The 19505-nt window shown below is 38.2% G+C and overlaps 1 protein-coding gene across 1 annotated transcript; it reads right to left on the reverse strand.

Moving 5' to 3' along the window:
- Positions 1-988: 988 nt before the first annotated feature.
- On the reverse strand, positions 989-19274 carry LOC124143005 (fucolectin-3-like). Its single transcript, XM_046511822.2, has 4 exons — positions 19179-19274; positions 18188-18415; positions 7199-7444; positions 989-2605 (listed from the first exon to the last, which is right to left on the reverse strand). The coding sequence occupies exons 1-4, from the start codon at positions 19228-19230 to the stop codon at positions 2364-2366; spliced, it is 768 nt and encodes a 255-aa protein (XP_046367778.2). The 5' UTR covers positions 19231-19274; the 3' UTR covers positions 989-2363.
- Between the last annotated feature and the right edge of the window lie 231 nt (positions 19275-19505).

Below are 19505 nucleotides of genomic sequence, written 5' to 3' on the forward strand. Positions count from 1 at the left end.
TATGTGATACCTATATAGATAATGATAAGTTGTACACAGATGGAATAATACAGTATTGCAGATATTAATAACATACATAGGTTTAAGTAAATGGAACATGTCTATAGAGATTACACATACAACAACATATAAACGAAAAACAAGTATGGCCAACGCTAGTAAGACGAAAATGGTGTTGCTGGCGTTGCGCAAGCAACTACAAGTATCTGGTGTCACCAGTAGCAAAAACTCAAATGTTATTCAGGTAACGACACGTGAAAGGAGCTTACCTCACAGAATTCTTAAAAGGGAGGGGTCCAAAATATCAAAATCCTCTCAGTGTAGAGTTTACTGCCTGCAACATACTACCCCCTGGACAACTGTGATGGCTCGGGGATGTTGGGGCGTTAGGTCTTGGTGTCTCTGGCAGTTATTTTTCAAACATGATCTTTTTTCATAACGTTCATATTTCAAGGTCCCCGACCGGAGAATATGTCGACTCCTGATGTGAAGTTGTTGGACGTAGTCTGTTTGCATACACTGAACAAGAAAATCCCGAGATTCTCAAAAGAAGGTGCAAAACGTTGAGCGACAGGTGTGTTTGGGCGAGCTGTCCCAAAACAAACCGGGGACAACAATTTTAGTCATTACGTGACATGATGCCACCATTCCTTAAATACATTGTTTTCTCGAAATGTAGCTCTAATCCCAATGATCACAATAAGGTGAAATACAATCAAGTTGTCTCTGAAGATAAAAAAAAAATAGAATAAGAAAATGTTACATCGTCATCATCATAAATATACCTTCAATTGCCCCAGTAACAAAATGTCATGACTAAATGTAGAATATAACCCATCAAAATTCGGGTTAACCCATGCTTGTCGTAAGAGGCGACTGACGGGATCTGGTGGTCAGGCTCGCTGATTTGGTTGATGCATGTAATCGTATCCCAATTGCGTGGACTAATGCTTATGATATCAATCATTGGATTGTCAGGGTACAGACCGCCGTCATATAGCTGGAATACTGACGTAGTTTGGCGTTAAACAACAAACAAACAAACAACATGCAGCATACCCACGATTTACAAGTTCAGTGTAAAGAAAGAAAACAGAAGAGGGCTCAAAATACACCCTCAGCGTACTCTGAAAGAAGTTGCAAAATAGGGTGCTGTTACACTGAGTCTAAACACATCCTTGACGGTTCCATACATTTGTTTTAGAACATTTAATACCATGATATCACTTATTTAAAAAGAAGTGAAATTTTTCTCCGTTTAAAAGTCTATGAAAGCTAAAAAATACGCCATTTTAATTATAATGTGATATTATTATATGATAGTGAGTGAGTGAGTATGGTTTTACGCCGCTTTTAGCAATATTCCAGCAATATCACGGCGGGGGACACCAGAAATGGGCTTCACACATTGTGCCTATGTTGGGAATCGAACCCAGGTCTTCAGCGTGACGAGCGAACGCTTTAACCACTAGGCTACCCGACCGCCCCCATTATATAATAATGATATTTATTACTTTAGAAACTGCCCTTTTTTCAGAATTTTAAAATTTACCAAAGTGAATGTTGTTCACCGCCGCAGTCAGTAACTTTCCAGGCGTATGCCTAATGATTCCCAGGCCTAGCCTAATTATCAAAGTGCTCGCTCGTCACGCAGAAGGCCGGGGTTGATTCGTAGCATGAGAGCAGTGGAGACCATTTGTGGTATCTACTGCTTAGATAAAGCTGGTAAACTGGTAACAGCGGGGTAAACCCCAACTCACTCACACACTCTGCTGTACTCTCAACGCCATTCATCGTATACACATCCCATGTTGCATTGGCGGCGGAACGAGGGGCCATGGCTAGCAACTCGCTTCTGACCACGCCCATATACGGAGACCTTAAGTTGAAGGCAAACTGTTGAACCTTTAGTCCTCGCCTCTTGACATAGAATATCGTTATTATTAATGAAAGACGATAGCTGCATGTGGGTTAATACATTTAAAGCGAAAAAACGCCGTTCAAGCGACAAGAAATATTACCTTCAGTAATGACAAAAAAAGCATTGTGCGATTTTTCTAGAAATATCCTTTTTGTTCTCATTGAGTTCTCATCACGTGACTACAATCCGGGCAAAGGTCAACAGTCAGGTGACTGCGAGCGGCTATATTTAGCAGGGTGTGCAACGTACGTTCAGCCGTGTACGAAATACGCATAATGTCGGAAAGCGCACGTTAAAGTAAGTAAGTAAGCGTACGCTCATTACCAGAACCGACTGAAAGATAAACGTTTACATGATGTATTTAAAAAGCGCTATTTATCTAGTTGGAGATGCACACACTGCTAAATATAATCGTGCGAGGACTATAACTTTTTCTATCACATTATTTTTTCATGATGATCTCATATACATCCCATGGTGGATTAGTGACGGGGTCAAGGGCCACGGCCAGCAGCTCGCAACTGACCACGCCCATTGAGGGAGACCTGGTGTTGAAGGCGTTGCAAGTCGCCTTACGGAGACACATCTTGGCACAGTCGGGCTTCCGGATGTTTTCATGGCTGGCGATGATGTTGTGAGACTCCCTGGCTCCTGTGCTGTGACGACTGAACACGGCATATGATACTGAAACATATTAAGGGATGTATACTATAAGATGTATGAGTGCAGTTTAAAATATATATTATTTTATAACATGGGTCACTAAAATCAGACAACTTTTATTTCTTCATGGATTTGAATATGTTTGGATTTACCAAGGTGTTGGAGATAAGACAGCATTTCTTAGTGTATTTAAACAAATTGCATCTGATATGTTTATCCAAGAATGGAGAGCTACATTGGAAAATAGTTCAAGATACGACCGATATAAGAATAAATTCTGCTTATCTCCAGAATTGTACTTAACAGAAATAACAGACAGAAAACTAAGAGTGTGTTTTACAGGTTTTAGATTAAATAGGTTAAATATGCGTTTTTGTCCTTTTGCCCCACATTTATTGAAAACGAATACCATTTTATGCTTATCTGTCCATGTTATGAATCGCTCAGAACAAAATATTTCCAAGGTTTACCCCAAAACATCAATACACTAATCAAGCTCCTCCGTTTTGATGAAATATCTAACGAGCAACAAAAGAATACTGTCCTATACACTAATTATTGTTTACGACTTCGCAACCGTCTTTGTACAAATGATGTTTAATTATTCTTGAGGTTATTTGCCTTTATTAATCAAATGCTTTAATCTCTTCCTGTTGTGTTGTGATGCGATTTATTTTTCACAAAATTGTACACGTGCACATCTCTGTGCATATAAGTCTGCATGTTTATACTTGTACATGTACAAAATTGTATATATATAATATTATTGTATGTATATGGACCTAGGGTCTGAATACAATAAATGATGATGAATTTTTAATTTTTTTTTTTATAAAACATGTTTCACTCCCATTGTATGTGTCAGTGTGACACTCAAGTGACATAGGCGTCTCTAGTTTCACGAGCGTGCTAAATAACAACAGTCACGATTCAGATACAGTAAACTACGGTTATGACGAACTCAAAGGGACCACTAATTTTAGTTCGTAATACCGTAGTTCGTTATAAGCATATATACAGCATATGTACAGCCAATGGCCGGAGGGACGGTCGGGTAGCCTGGTGGTTTAAGCGTTCGCTCGTCACGCCGAAGACCCGGGTTCGATTCCCGACATGGGTACAATATGTGAAGCCCATTTCTGGTGTTCTCCGCCGTGATATTGCTGGAATATTGCTAAAAGTGGCGTAAAACCTTACTCACTCTCACTCCAATGGCCGGAACTAAAATAAGTTCGATATATACGTCAGTTCGTTACAAGCATGTTAGTTATAAACGCAGTTTACTGTACCTCATTTACTCAAATTACTTTCTTTCAGACGATATATCTTAAAGTTAACAGATCCCTATCAACGCTATGTTCTACGAAGGTAATTCAGAGAGTTCTTGGCACCATAGACATTGCTTTGTGTAATGTGCGGTATCAACAGGTTCCTGAAGAACATCATCTCTGGGATGACATAACGCCAAGTTACAGACAGATAATATATTAGGGTTCTGGAAGATAAAATAAGAAATGATTTCCAAAATGTAGATGAAAAAATATTTTCCGATTTATCAACAATGAAAAAGCAGTTAGAAAAATACCATGAAGAGGAGGTAAAAGTATCCCTAATTAGGAAAAGAATAACCTGGTATGAAGAAGAAGAGAAACCTACAAGTTATTTCTGCCACCTTGAAAATAGACATCATACCACTAAACTAATTAATAGCATTAAAACAGAAAAGGGTGAAATTATTACAGATGGTAAAACAATCTTAGATGAATTAAAGGATTTTTATTCTAAACTATATAAACAGACCTACAAAAATAATAATGTTAAAAACAACCTGTTAGAAGAAATCAACACACCAAAAATGAATGCAAAAGAATATCATGACCTAGAAAAAGATCTCTCAAAAGAGGAAATTAAAAAAACTTATCTTATCTTATCTATGAAAAATAATAAAAGTCCAGGAATAGACGGTTACCCTATTGAGTTTTTCAATTTTTTCTGGAATGATTTAGGAGAATGGATATTTAGATTCATACAGGAAACCTTTGATGACAACTCATTGTCATGTACATTGAACAGGGGAGTTATCACCTGTCTTCCAAAACAAAACAAAGACAGAAAATTGTTAAAAAACTGGCGCCCAATCTCATTACTAAATGCTTTATATAAAATTATAAGCTCATGTATTGCTAATAGAATTAAAAAACCTTAAATACAATCATACACCATAACAAAAATTTTTTTATTCCAGGTAGATGTATAAGCGAAAACACTAGGAAGCTCTATGATATTATCTTTGAAACTAAAAGACTTAACAAACCTGGCCTACTCCTATTAATAGATTTTGAAAAGGCTTTTGATACAATTTCTAAACCTTTTATAATACAAGTAATGACAAAATTTGGTTTTGGACCGAATATCATTAAATGGGTAGGTATTTTGACTTCTAATACCACTGCATCTGTTATTCAAAATGGACATCTATCATCATTTTTTTAGGCTTGAGAGGGGATGTAGACAAGGAGATCCAATTTCACCCTATTTATTTATTATCGCTGTAGAAATTCTAGGTATTATGATAAGAACAAACCCAGATATAAAAGGTATAACACTTATTGATAAGGAAAGTAAACTAGGTCAGTATGCGGACGATGCTCAATTATTTCTAGATGCATCTGAAAAAAGCCTTAATACTTCAATGGATACCCTCAACAAATTCTATCAAATGTCAGGACTTAAAATAAATGTAGAAAAAGCAAAAGCAATTTGGATAGGATCATTGTCTGAAAGTAATCTAGTTTCAGCACAAGACTTTAAACTTGATTGGCATAAGGGAGATTTTGAAATTTTAGGGATAACTTTAAATGCATCATTGAACGACCTTTGGGTAATCAATACTAGAAAAAGACTAAGACATATTAATAGACTACTAGCTAATTGGCGTAGAAGAACCTTAACTCTTATTGGAAAAATGACGGTTATCAAAACTCTTGCTATATCAACTCTGGTACACATCTTCTCGGCTCTACCCAATCCACCTAAAGCTTTTATTACCGACCTAAACACATTAATTTTTAGATTCCTTTGGAATAACAAAAACGACAAAATTAAGAGATCAACTATTAGAAGAAATTATGAAGATGGAGGTCTAAGGATGATAGATATTGAATGTGTTATTAATGCTCTCAAACTATCTTCATTACAAAAGTATATAAAAAAGCATGAAGATTCTACAACAATCTTTCCTCTAAAACATCTTTTCAAACTTGGTTCTAATGCTGTAGAATGTTTATCTAAACATGACAACCCTTATTGGAGAGATGTATTGTCTGCTTGGAAGATATTTTACCAAAAAATGAGTTTTTATGAATATGATTTAGACCACATTCTGAATCAACCACTCTGGCTGAATCATTTATTTAAATCATCTTATATTATAAAAAACTGGTTTAATCAAGGTGTCCAGAGTGTTAGAGACCTTTGCGACAACAACGGTTTTCTTAGTTTTGAAAATTTCAAACAAAAATATAAGATCCAGGGAACTTTTCTAGACTTTCAAAAATTACTGAACAATATTCCAAAGAGTTGGAGATTTCAAATCAGAGACAAAACCCTGGATGTTAATGTAGTTCAGCTGAAAAATATATGTAAACACTTTTTTAATAACGTTAAAAAAATCAAGGACTTTTTATGATGAACTAATTAGGAATGATACAGTACCGAAATCATTAGACCACTGGAATACGTTTTTTCCCTAATTTGGATTGGCAAGATATACTTCTATGTTATAGAAACTGCACGCGCGATTGTAAACTTTTAGATTTTCAATATCGATTTATAAACAGAATAATTTACACTAAGAAGAATTACTCAAGATGAAACTTGTCGATGAAGATATTTGTACTTTCTCTAAAACTGCTTCTGAAGATATGTCTCATGTATATTTCGATTGCCAATCTGTTCAACAATTCTGGCTTAAAGTTGAAAACTTCCTAAATAACAACCTGCAAACAAATTTTATCCTTCCGAAACTTATTCTCTTTTTTGGTATTTCCACTCAAAACCATATAACAAATCATATTATTATACTAGCAAAAAGATTCATCTACATATCAAACATAAAACAACAAGATTTATCTTTCGAGCAATTTCTTACACTGCTTAAAGACACAATTTGTTTGGAAAGTTTTATCGCTAAAACAAATAATCAATTCAACCAATATGCTCAGAAATGGCAAAACTTACATCTCATAATCTAACGAAGCAGTTGAAACATACTACCTGTTAATTAGTTATCATCTATTTCTTGTAAACAAATATTTATAATCTCCCTCTCAGTTTGAGAAAACGACATATCCTACACAACCTGCCTCTCCTCACCTATGAAAACTATAACTTGTGTTAATACTGTCATATATATACATGTTGATACCTACACTTGTAAGAATATACATAAAATGGAATAATAAAAAAATGATGGTAAAAAAAATGAAAAAAATGTTACAGACAGATAGCTGAATGTGTGTTCGAGGAGTAAAGTGACTAGAGAATTTGACAGGGGTGCTGTAATGTTAGCAATCCCTCTCCCTCAACTGTGTTAGGTCACCTGAACTCCCTTACCTCCGCCTGTGTTGCGCACTTGGGCTCCCCTTACCGCCACTTCACACAAGGTTAAAGGCTGAAGACCGGAGTTGTACTTGACTATTCTGACGTAACGTCCAATGGTGTTGACGGCGCAGGTCAAGTCTACCGTCAGACCTCTGCCCACCGTGCCTTCATGCAAATAGCAGACTTGTAGGCCGGTGTTGTTGCTGGTCATCGGGTCAGAAGTATGGACCTCCACAGTGAAGTTGGTTAATCTTTCGTCTGGATGGAAGAAAGCATATGGTAATAATATAGTCTGAAGTATCAGATACACACTTCTGTTCAACGTGAGGTGCATGTAGTGCATTAAAAAGACACCCACGGACTGGGAAAACATGGCAAGACACACGATTTAAAATGTACATATGAGGATGGACCATTAACTCCAAATCTGGTGTCTGGGTGAAAAGCAAATGTGGTAATATGTTTTTTCTCATAGTATTTCACTCGACACATGAAATATTCTCTGTTTCCCCCGTCACGAGATGAGAGAAACATGATGTTTAAAAAGACATGGAATATCCTATTTATTATATACCTTTTGTGTAGTTGTCTAGCGGAAAATTGAATTATTTCATTACAAATGGAAAACCTTGAATCGTATATTCTCCCTACCTATCACATAGGGACGGTTCACCACCTCTGGTATTTGCGACTAAAGAAATAGTTTCGTGGTTGCAAAATCTTAAACAATATAAACAAAAGTAACAAAATATATTTTAGGGTCACGAAAATTCTGTATCATACAAATAGATATGATTATATACAAAATCAACTTTAACAAAAAATATTCTTGAAAAGTACGAGACAGCTGTTGGAAGCGAAAGAAAACACGCTGGTCAAGTAACAAAAATGGCGCTTAGCAAAACGAACAGCCTCGATTGACGAGTTAATTGAGAAAATTACAGTTTATAACGAAACATTTTCAAGAGAATAACAAATGGCATGAAGCGACATTAACTCCATAAATTACTATCTGTCATTATTTTGCCTTATCAATGTGGAACTAACGTAAAAAGGTAGCCAACACTTTGTGTACGGGCCAGACACTTACGATAAAGGGAGACAATTTGAGGGGAGGTAACTCTTGTGTGACAATAGCTCCGTCAAAGTGTTATGTTCACTGCAGTGAAACATTAAGTGTTATGAAAATATCACTTTTCTCAACTTTGGACGACTCAGTCTTTCACACTGAAGTATATAATAAAATACAAATTGTAATTTGAATGTGGTACCTTCAAGATCCGGAATAGGAATACGGCACAATTCAGTTTAAATATTTATGTAATATAAAAGTAGAAAACAAACATACGAAAACAAAACTAGTAATATGTCTTCCTGAAACATTTGTTATTGTCTTTAATGAATATGGGGTATTAAGTTGACGCAATCATAATGGTATACATGATTCATAATAATTAATAGCTACATTGCTGTTGTATTACTTTAAAATGAAGTAGATCTGTGGAGACATGCAGATATTGCTAAAACTGAAACCCACAACGTTGTGAGTGCGTTTGTTATATTTAACCTCCCTAATGGTAATATGTTTACTCCTATAGCCTGACACATAAATTAGTCACACTGTCCAAAAGTGCTAATATCTCCCTACACGGAAACTGTGTCAATGTATTTACGCATATCATGACACAAATTTTGTTTACGTCTTTCCAACGATTACTCATCCCCATGTACCCATGTCCCCAAGTAATATTCTCATAACAAATAAGGCACGGTTTTCTTTTGGCGGATTCATGCAGACAGAGGAAGAAACCATTATCAAAACACCCCAATGCCGAATCATTTTACATGATTTTCAAAAATCCAGTGAGGAAGAAGTGAAAATATTCAGGATTTTATCAACTCCGGGAAACGATATGATGGTGCGGATGGAAATATGTCATATACGTTTTCAAGAAAAGTACCGATATGCAGTCCCTGCACCGACGATGCTGTTCCGGAAGGGTAAATGGTAAAAATAGAGAAATCACAATATTGATCTGCCGCTATACACGAATATATGCGCCGTTTAGCGCTATAGATATTTTTATCATTATGTGATAATTTTTAATATTGTATGATAATCTGCCATAAATCTGAGTATGCGCCAATATCTGACCATAGACTGAGAAAAATTGAGATGCCAAAATCATACTTCATTATTAAACACAAAAGCACCTTAACTCCCAAACCTGGTAATAACAAAGTGTTGGACAAAGTTATTTACCATCTCAAAGATTACCCTTTCTGTAAACCCATAAAGATGTCAAACAAACATTTAAAAAAATGAACCAGTGGCTCGGAACATATTTTCAATAAATGATTAAATTGTTATTAAAGAAGCTGATAAGGGAGGCGCTATAATATGGACAACAATTATTACCAAGAGCTCTAATTAGATGTCTTAAAAGATGAATCTCGTTACAGAAAACTTTCAGACAGTTTGGAGAAATCTGAATTACTTAATCATAAAAGATTAGTATATTCACATTCTTAATGCCTAACTAAAAACGAAGAGGATTATTTAGTTAATTAGGAATCAAGAGAAAGTAATTTTTATGGCCTCCCAGTTCATAAGTGCACAAATTCAAGAGTAATGTCAAATATTGAATTCTGTTTATGCAAGATACCCCCTGTATATGATTTAAGATTACGACCAATAATTGCTGCACCCAAATGTCCCTCACACAGAATCAGTGACCAAACGTGTCAAAAGATACATAAAAGATATCAAAGACTTTCTGAACCAGCTATCCGCCTCAGTCGAAAATGTAACTCTGTTAGTCAGTGTTGATGCAGTTAGTTTATATTCAAACATTCCTCATGATCTCTGCATAAAAGGTATTGGATACTGGATAATTAAACATCGTTCAAGCATGACATTACCTTGGAATCCATTATCGATTTATTCTTAACAATAATACTTTGATATATTACTTAAGCAACACTTGTACTTGGCTATTTGGAGTTAAAAATTGTACTCAACATTTGGTGAACAATTCGCATTGAATTTCGACAGGGATTTCAAAACAAATGGAAAATGATTTTTAGATGATTGTTTTTTTTATCTGTGGAATCTGAGTGAACAAGATTGACAATTTCTGATAGATATTTTACAGACACTCCATCTTAGTTCAACGTTTACTTTAGCGATGAAAGATAAAAGTATTTTGTTACTAGATGTAATGGGTACAATATCATCCAGTAACATTGAACAGATGTATCTTACAAATCAACCGATTCTAAAAAATACCTCAAACACAAAAACATGTCCCTTACTCATTATCACGAAGAGTCCGCGCGATAGTATTTAATTCAGATCGTGCACAATATAGACTCAATGCAATGAGGGGTTTACTATATGAAAGAAACTAGCCTAGAAAACAGGACCAAAAGCCGGATTTTACACCACTGAAACAAACGCAAATACAGTAGGATATGCATTCAATGGACGTCTTTGGGCGTTTATTTCATATGAAGCTATATATACTTAAGAAATGTATGATCATCGTGTATTGTCGTATGCAAAAGCACCATTGTCATAAATGCTGCGACCAATTTACATACATTTCAAAGTATGAATTCAAAAGTTGCTACTGCAGTAAATACTTGATCATAGAGTATTTACAATGCATTCCTTTTTATTGTAATGAGTTCTGACATTTCCGACTCATTTCTTAGTTTACTAGGGTTTGAAATATGGACATTTCCTTTGGTGGGAAAACATTGGTAAATTTTTAATTTTCAAATGTTTTCATGCCTTAGAAGGTTATGTATCATTCCAGATATCACGGGCACGTGTTTGAATAGTTTTGACATGCTCATATTTCCGGTACTAAAACAAGATAATCGTATGTTTCCAACATTTGAAATATTGGGTTCACATTACTATATTTTCACATATGCTGATACCCTTTTATCGACTCGTAAAGATCCGGGGTAGAATAGGTCTTCAGCAACCCATGCTTGCCGTAAAAGGTGACTATGCTTGTCGTAAGAGGCAACTAACGGGATCGGGTGGTCAGGCTCGCTGACTTGGTTGATGCATGTCATCGTATCCCAATTGCGTGGATCGATGCTCATGATGTCAATCACTGGATTGTCTCGTCCAGACTCGATTATTTACAGACCGTCGTCGGCTAGGTTGAATATTGTTGGGTGCGCCGTTAAACAAACAAACAAACAAAAAACAAACAAACAAAGAAACAGGTGTAAACGGGAATATAATGGTACAAGTCCAAATAGGGAATTGCATCGGACATCAAACCTATTACCTACTCCTGTTGTAGTCACAGATATATCGTTTTATACTGCAACGATACACAACAACCAAAACAATGTGTGTATGGTGACACAGAATGTAAAAGTTCATAATGGGGTAACGGTTTCTCAGTCAGTATCACAGTTATTGTCTCGTGTGGGAGGCATTCACAACTGTGGGTATAGTGCTGACAAACCAATAAGCAAAACCGGGGCATGTTTCGACCAATGGTTATTGATGTCTGGTATGTCTAAAAAAACCAACTGTGCAGAGCGAATATGGCTCGTACAATATGAATGCTTTCATTTGGAATAACGAAGTCGATTTTAGTCCACCCTTGGGGAAAAACTGAAACTACATCGCCACTCTAATATAGTCCTAGAAAGGAAAGTTAACTCTATTGTTTAAAATACTGTAATATACGTGAATAGCATAAATATTGTTGATTAAGTGTAAGTACAAAAATAACCCAGGAACAATCATGTACTATTGTTAATATTAAAGTAAGTGTATGGTCTTGGTGTGTGTGAAATGGATACAATGCTGGTAAACTGAAAATATAAATTTCAGACAAAGTATCAATTTTTTTTCGATGAAGTCTATCTAAAACATATAACCTAAATACAACAATAGTGTAAGCAGAAAATGTTAATCGTCTGTTACATGTTTGCGAGATAAAACGCGAAAAAGTGAAAAACTGCAAATGCACGTGCGGGTAAGGGTATAAAACGTTTGCAACGGCAAGTCAGACATCCACAGTGATAAAAAACACACAAAAGAAATGCCACGACTCACAGTCGAACAACGTGAACGAGCCTTGGGTATGGTACAGATGGGAGCCACCCACGCCCATATTACACGAACCTTCGGTTGCTCCCGTGTTGCCGTTACCAACTTGATGCAACGTTACAGACAGACAGGGCGGACCGCTGACAGGCCAAGAACAGGCAGACCCAGGGTGACCACGCCCCATGATGACCGGTACTTGCGTACCTTGCACCTCCGAAATCGCTTCCTGACAGTGACGTCATCGGCGACAAATGCCTTAGGTCATAGGGTTAGTCGACAGACAGTGGCCAGGAGACTCAGGGCTCATGGAATCAGGGCTTTTAGACCATACAGAGGACAGCTATTGACAGCGCAACATCGTCGTCTGCGATTGAGATCGGCCCTCACTGTACGACGTTGGCAACGACGTGACTGGCAGAGGGTTTTCTTCACTGACTAAAGTCGATTCTGTATGTTTAGGGCTGATGGAAGACAACGTGTTTACCGCCGAAGGGGTGAACGAACGGCGGCGTGTTGCGTGCAGGAGGTCGTACCATATGGTGGAGGGAGTGTCATGGTGTGTGGAGGGATCTGTGGGCAGGAGAGGACACCGCTGGTCATCGTTGACGGAAACTTGACAGCTCAGCGTTACTTGGATAACATTCTTTGTCCAGTTGTCCTACCATTTCTCCAACAGTAGCCACGTGGTGTCATTTATCAGCATGACAACGCCAGATCCCATGCAGCCAGGATTGTCACTTCCTGGCAGCCAACAATGTCAACGTCCTGCCGTGGCCTGCACGCTCACCCGACATGTCCCCCACAGAACACCTCTGGGACTTGATGGATCGTCGCGTTCGACAGAGACCACACTCTCCAGCCAACTGGCAAGAACTGATCTTGGCCCTCCAAGACGAATGGCGTCAAATCCCACGTGACCTCCTCAGACCACTGACTTTTTCTGTGCGTCGAAGAGTTTTTGCGTGTATTGAGGCATTTGGTGGTCACTCACGCTACTAATGACTTGTTATTGAAAGTGAGCGATTGTTTATGTACTCTGCCTATTGTCCATGATTCTGAAAGCTCGTGTTTTTTACCACACCCAACCTTTGGGGGCTCTGACGTCATTCTCGGTCGCGGTATGATTGTCATTTTCAATGTTGATTATGTTGATATATTGATCTTCTCAATACACTTTACTTCATGCATGTTTTGTTGTTTTTGAGCAAGAGTGATTTCAAACTCTGGTAAAGTTTCTTTTGGAGGTCAGTTTATATAAACAAAACAAATCATCATGATCAGGGTTAATTTGTATCCCATCAGCAAGCGTGAGTAGGTCCTCACGCACCTGTGTAGTCATGTATCACTCGTTAGACATCTAGTTTGTCCAAGCGCATTATTAAAAACACACCAAAATAAGCAGCATACAAATATATATTCATATATATATTTGTTAAGCACAAAACAAAAACCTCGAAGCCATGGGCAGTCATGTAGCTGCATTATTTTAATTAGTTATATAACTGAACATGGGTCATCTGTTTATCCAGTAAACAAAGATCTGTTTCTTCTTCATCGAACAGATAGGTTTCGTGAAGACTTGTTATCTTGTTGTCTCTTGCCAAACCCGGACTTCCTTAACCACCAGTGAATGGGCTAGAATCCAATTGACTCCTTAATGGGCCATTGGTTCAGTATTGTTAGCAATTGTTGGCTCTTTTTCTGTATTTACTAGGGCTAATTTACCGTAATGGTCATACATCTCTTACGAATGAGTCAGATATAATAGTCAAAGCTATCTAACATGTATTGTAATTACAGTGTATGAAGCTACAAACAGTCAAATATGTTTTTTTATGCACAAAAATACACACGCTGTCTATCTGAAGGCTTTTTTGAGTATAAAGTTTGCATGTGACTTTTCCCCTCCCTGTTCTGAAACATCTTTGTAAATATAACTTCTGCTATATATACTGAGTCAAATTAAAAACTTCCCATTTAAAAAGTTATCCCATATATGATACACAACGGACAAATGTATCAGAGAAGGTAATTTTTAATCATTAATGTCCAAAGAAGGATTTTAATTAACGGTGGTAAACATAATTTGTTCCAAGCACCTATGGTATTCGGTAATAACATCAACTGTTTAAATCATAAGTCCGAAGCACGATGGCACACAAGTTCAGTAGCGTGTATGGCCACCATGTGCGTTGACAACTACCACACAACGCCTCCGCATGGACCTTGTGATGCCTGTGAACACATGATTGGGAAGACGACGCCATTGTTGCTGCAAAATGGTGCCAAGATCTTGCAAATTCTGTAGTTGGTTCTGGAGAGTGCGCAGACTTCTGCCAAGAGCATCACAGACGTGTTCAATGGGATTGAGATCGGGAGACCTCGACGGCCAGTCCATGACGTTGACTCCCGCATTCTGAAGGAAATTCATGTCAAAATTGCTGTGTGGGGTCTGGCATTGTCGTGTTGGAAGATCAAACCGGGTCCGTGTGCTGCCATAAAAGGCACTGGGCGTAACGTTCATGACGGCGCCTCCACACCCTCGCCCTACCATCAGCAAATCGAAGATTAAATCGGGATTCATCACTGAAGACGACTTGATTCCAAATCCTCTGAGTCCATCGTAAGTGTCGCTGTGCCCACAATTGACGTTGACGTCTGTCTAATTCAGTCAGAATCGGCCCGCAGTGTGGCCGTCGTGCTTGAAGGTGAGCAGTTCTCAGACGGTTTCGAACAGTTTGCGCACTCAGTCTACCCCTAAACAGTTCATTTCTGGTTGATGTAGCCGTCAAAAATCGGTTACGGAGGTGACGTAAGACAATCTGACGATCCTCTACATGTGATGTCACACGTGGTCGACCTGGCCGAGGGCGATCAGCGGTGCTACCCGTTTGCTGTAGACGCGTCTGCAAATCATAAACAGTCCGTCGACTACAACCCATCGTCCTTGCGACTTCAGCTACGGACGTTCCCGTCTGCAACATGCCGATGGCACGTTCACGTTGCACATTTGAAAGGCGTGGCATGACAAATGGCCGTAAAGACTTTTGTTTTCTTGTGTTTTTCTTTTTTTTGTTAATGACTGCTAGCAAGTATGGCTGAAAACACGTGCGGTATTATAGCCACGTGACCAGTTGTACGTGAAAAAACACTTTTGTCACTATAGTGCTGTGCACATGATTTTGATCGATTCACCTGCACAAAAACGGGTGTTATCTGAAGACAATACGTGGCCATTACTGTTTATATACGCAATAAGGGCCCACAATGATAACTGGTCAAAATGTTAAGATTTTAGGATTGTGAAGTTTTTAATTTGGTTCAGAATATTTAAGTGAGGATAAATCGATATACTTCGGTTAATATGAGTCTACCGATATGATAATAAAATGCTAAAGTTTTATTCCACTGATTCACGTATGCACGAGCCCACACGCTACACGTGTAACCCAGAGAGGCAAACAACCAACATAGCATAGCCTCGTCCCCTGAACTTTGTGAAACCAAACGCTATATCAGCTGTCAGCTATAACATCCAGAGTAAGAAAAGCAAACACTTAACGATCGTGTCATTTATGCGAAGTATCATTAACTTGACTGGAGGTGATTAATTAATGCTGTAGTGTTATATGATCTTACAGTAAAGCAGTAGAATAATGTGCAATAATTATTTTATGATATTTTCCGGTGTTGTGTTCTTGGTTATTCACAATTACAAATCAATATCAAGAAACTTGTATCCGGTTGGAACGTAGATACAGATATAGTTGTCACAACAAATATTCCCTTTACGGCCAATATAGCATTGTATTGTTTGTCCACTGCACATTTGTGTTCAAGTTGACGATATAATTTATTCATCTGGAATTCCTCAAGCAAACCACAGATGTGTATTGTCAACTAGAATCGTTATATAAATTACGCTTCACTTCAGTGCATGGAAATGTTTTACTAAATAAATCATATGAAACCTATACCTAGAAATGGGAGTGAGTGAGTGAGTATTGTTTTAAGCCGCTTTTGGCCATATTCCTTATGAGACATATGTATTTATCGATTATACACTTTTCCTTTTCTCTAGACATATTATTATCATTCATTTGTTGCTGTTCCTCTTAAGTACTCTATCGCCTCGTCATACCGAACTGAATCTACACTAATTATGGGAATGAAGAATTTACAATACCCTTATACAGTATCGAACATACTTCATACAAATTATGCATCTACAGTAGCATGTAATATTTCTTTCTCATTTCTGATTGTACTGATTGTACCAGTTGCTTCCTGGGGATATCCGTAGTTCTTTAACGCCGCACTCACCAATATTGCACCTAGCTGACGTCGGTCTGTAAATAATCGAGTATGGACCAGACAATCCAGTGATTGACATCATGAGCATCGATCCATGCAATTGGGATCGATGACATGCATCAACCCGATCCCGTCAGTCGCCTCTCACGACAAGCATTGGTTGCTGAAGACCTATTATATACCTACTGGCTGTTTGTGTAACTCGATATGGAGCTTTTGAAATTGTGGTAACACCTCGCAGGGGGGCTTACTATCATTATAACTTCCGTTCAGATTGTAACATGTAATGAAATGTAAAATCAAAGAACAAATGTTTTCTTCATATTCCCGAGGATCGAACTCGCAACCTTCATATCTGTAGCCCAGTGAGTGTACCACAAGGCTACAGAGGTGTTGATAAACACACTGCTCTTTAGAATGTCCTTTTCAAGATCCGTACGCCAGCAACAGGTTGTACAATGAAAGAGCGTCAGTCAAAGCAAAACGTGTAATAGTCTCAGCCTAAGACGCACGTGCAGATTTCGTGCCATTGCGAGACGCACGTGCAGCTTTCGCGCCGTTGCGAAACCCACGTGCTGAGGTCACCGGTTTCATTGAACCGAGTTCACGACTGCAGGCGATATTTCATCTCCGATACAGGTTATACATTTGAGAGTTTTTATTACAGTTATTTAATTAAAAACGTTGTCTGTGCGATGAGTCGGTTTATAAGTTGGACAAATCATGTCTCCTCGAGATTACTAGAGATTGTAAACCCTCACATTCGGGAATGTCCCTCATGTGAGGGTTTATAATCTCTCGTAATCACTCGGAGACATGGTTTCTCCTACACTTCTACCCCGGATCATCACGGGCCAGAACCGCTTGTACTCGTCCGGACTAATGCCGAGTTTATAGTGCTAGCTCACTGAGATGTTATCCCGAAACCAAGCACCATCTTTTAAGACGCGGCCCGGGTTCGACCCACCGACCTTCTGCTCTCCAGGCAGATGCTTTTTCCACCGAACAACGGTCCATTCATTCATATTACGAAATGTTAAAGACAGATTTGGTATTGATAAGTTTTCTACACCAATATCAGTAAAGATGTAATGGATTATTATTATGACAATAGTTATGCTTTTAGTCTGTGTTCCTCGTTCTAAATGATTCTATTAAATATATAGCCCTTTCAAGTGTTGCTATATATGAAGTTTATTATACTCAATACTCTGTTGTTGCATTCTACATGTACGCTTATGAACAGAATTTACCACTTATAAAACCTAATAATACCTTTCGAATTCAGATTAACTGTATTGTTATTCATATCACCTTCAAATCTAATATATTATGTTATATGTATATAAAGTAATGACTGAATTTAGTTTGGATTGCCTGGAAGTTACATGTGATCGGAATGGTGTGTGTGTGTGTGTGTGTGTGTGTGTGTGTGTCTGTCTGTCTGTGTGTGTGTGTGTGTGTGTGTGTGTCTGTGTGTGTGTGTGTGTGTGTGTGTGTGTCTGTGCGTCCGTGCGTCCGTGCGCGTGTGTGTTTCAGTTCGTGTTTCAGCCTCACTATACATGCGATGTACGATAATAGATATTGTTTATTTTACTTACGGCAACAGTCCCCCCTGTTGGTGACGGAGACAGTTAGGACTGAGAAGGTCTCCTGGAGGTCTACCTGCCACCAGTCTAGCGACGGCTTCGGTACTAACGCAACATGGGCACATTTTTCACCACTTCTAGTGTTTTTGTTGCCATCAACAGCCAGATCAGATGTCCATGTTTTATATACTGAGCTTTGTTCTGTGGGCTTGTTCAGTGCAAGGTTCGGCAGATCCAAACCTGAATCGAGAGAATGTGGTTGTTGAAAAACAATTTTAAGAAATATTAGACTTTAATGTCCCGAAACAAGCCTGTGACTTGTGTTACATGACGCCTTTCGTCTCTCTGTCTCTGTGTTAAATAATGAGTTAGTGAGTAAGCTGGGTTCAACGCTGCTTCGAAGAGTATTCCAGTTATAATGTGGGAGGAAAGTTCGACGTTTACCACTTTGTTGAAACGCACGAGCACGGGTATGGTGCTGACAAACCTAGAAACATTATCGGGGGGAACCGAGATTCGAACCCACAATCAGATGTATCTGGTGTGTCCAAGGGACGCAACTCTGCACGGCGAGTTGCGGCGCCTTTGACAAATGAGCCACCCATCAATCCGCCCGTTAAATAAGGTTGGATGGTATCAAAATTGGTCGTACTTGCATGAAGTTTTGAAAACCTCAATCAGTAGAAATGGTTGAACAGTTGGATGAAACTTATAGTTTAGCCTTAATGCAGCTATGTATGTCGCACCGAGGGTTTCGAATATTTCTTTCAGGTTTTCTAAACACCGAACTGTGATCTGTTCAACAAGCAATAGCGTTGTACATAAAGATCGTTTTGAAATACTTCCGTAATCTGATAGAAAACTTAAAAATAAGAGACATTAAAATTATCATTCTATCCCCAGATCGACTTCTTCATAGAATAACGAAATATGAACTGAAACATGTAGTGGATGTTTACTGTATAAATAAACACCCTAAACATAAACATAAAGAGAAACAAACCTGTAGCACTAAGCACAGTAGCAATCAGCACGCACACCGATGCTTTAGCCATCGTCCTCCTAAATCAACTTCTTCTCTATGCTGCAATCAAGTTATTCAAATCGTGAGGTTATTTGTCAGAGGGTATCCATGACGACCCTGTTTCCTAATGACAATGCATTGGTGGGTGTCAACAAACACTGATTGGATAACGAGTGAGTATAATAATATAGTTTTAATCGATACTTCGAACACACTGTAACATACACATCTCGCGTCCAATCAGTCTGACGCACTCCTTTTTCAGACATGTTTGTTTGTTGTTTAACGCCGCACTCAGCAATATTC

Source organism: Haliotis rufescens, unplaced genomic scaffold (genome assembly GCF_023055435.1).
Source record: "Haliotis rufescens isolate VD_foot unplaced genomic scaffold, xgHalRufe1.0.p SCAF_17, whole genome shotgun sequence".
In the NCBI taxonomy this organism is placed as follows: Eukaryota; Metazoa; Mollusca; class Gastropoda; order Lepetellida; family Haliotidae; genus Haliotis; species Haliotis rufescens.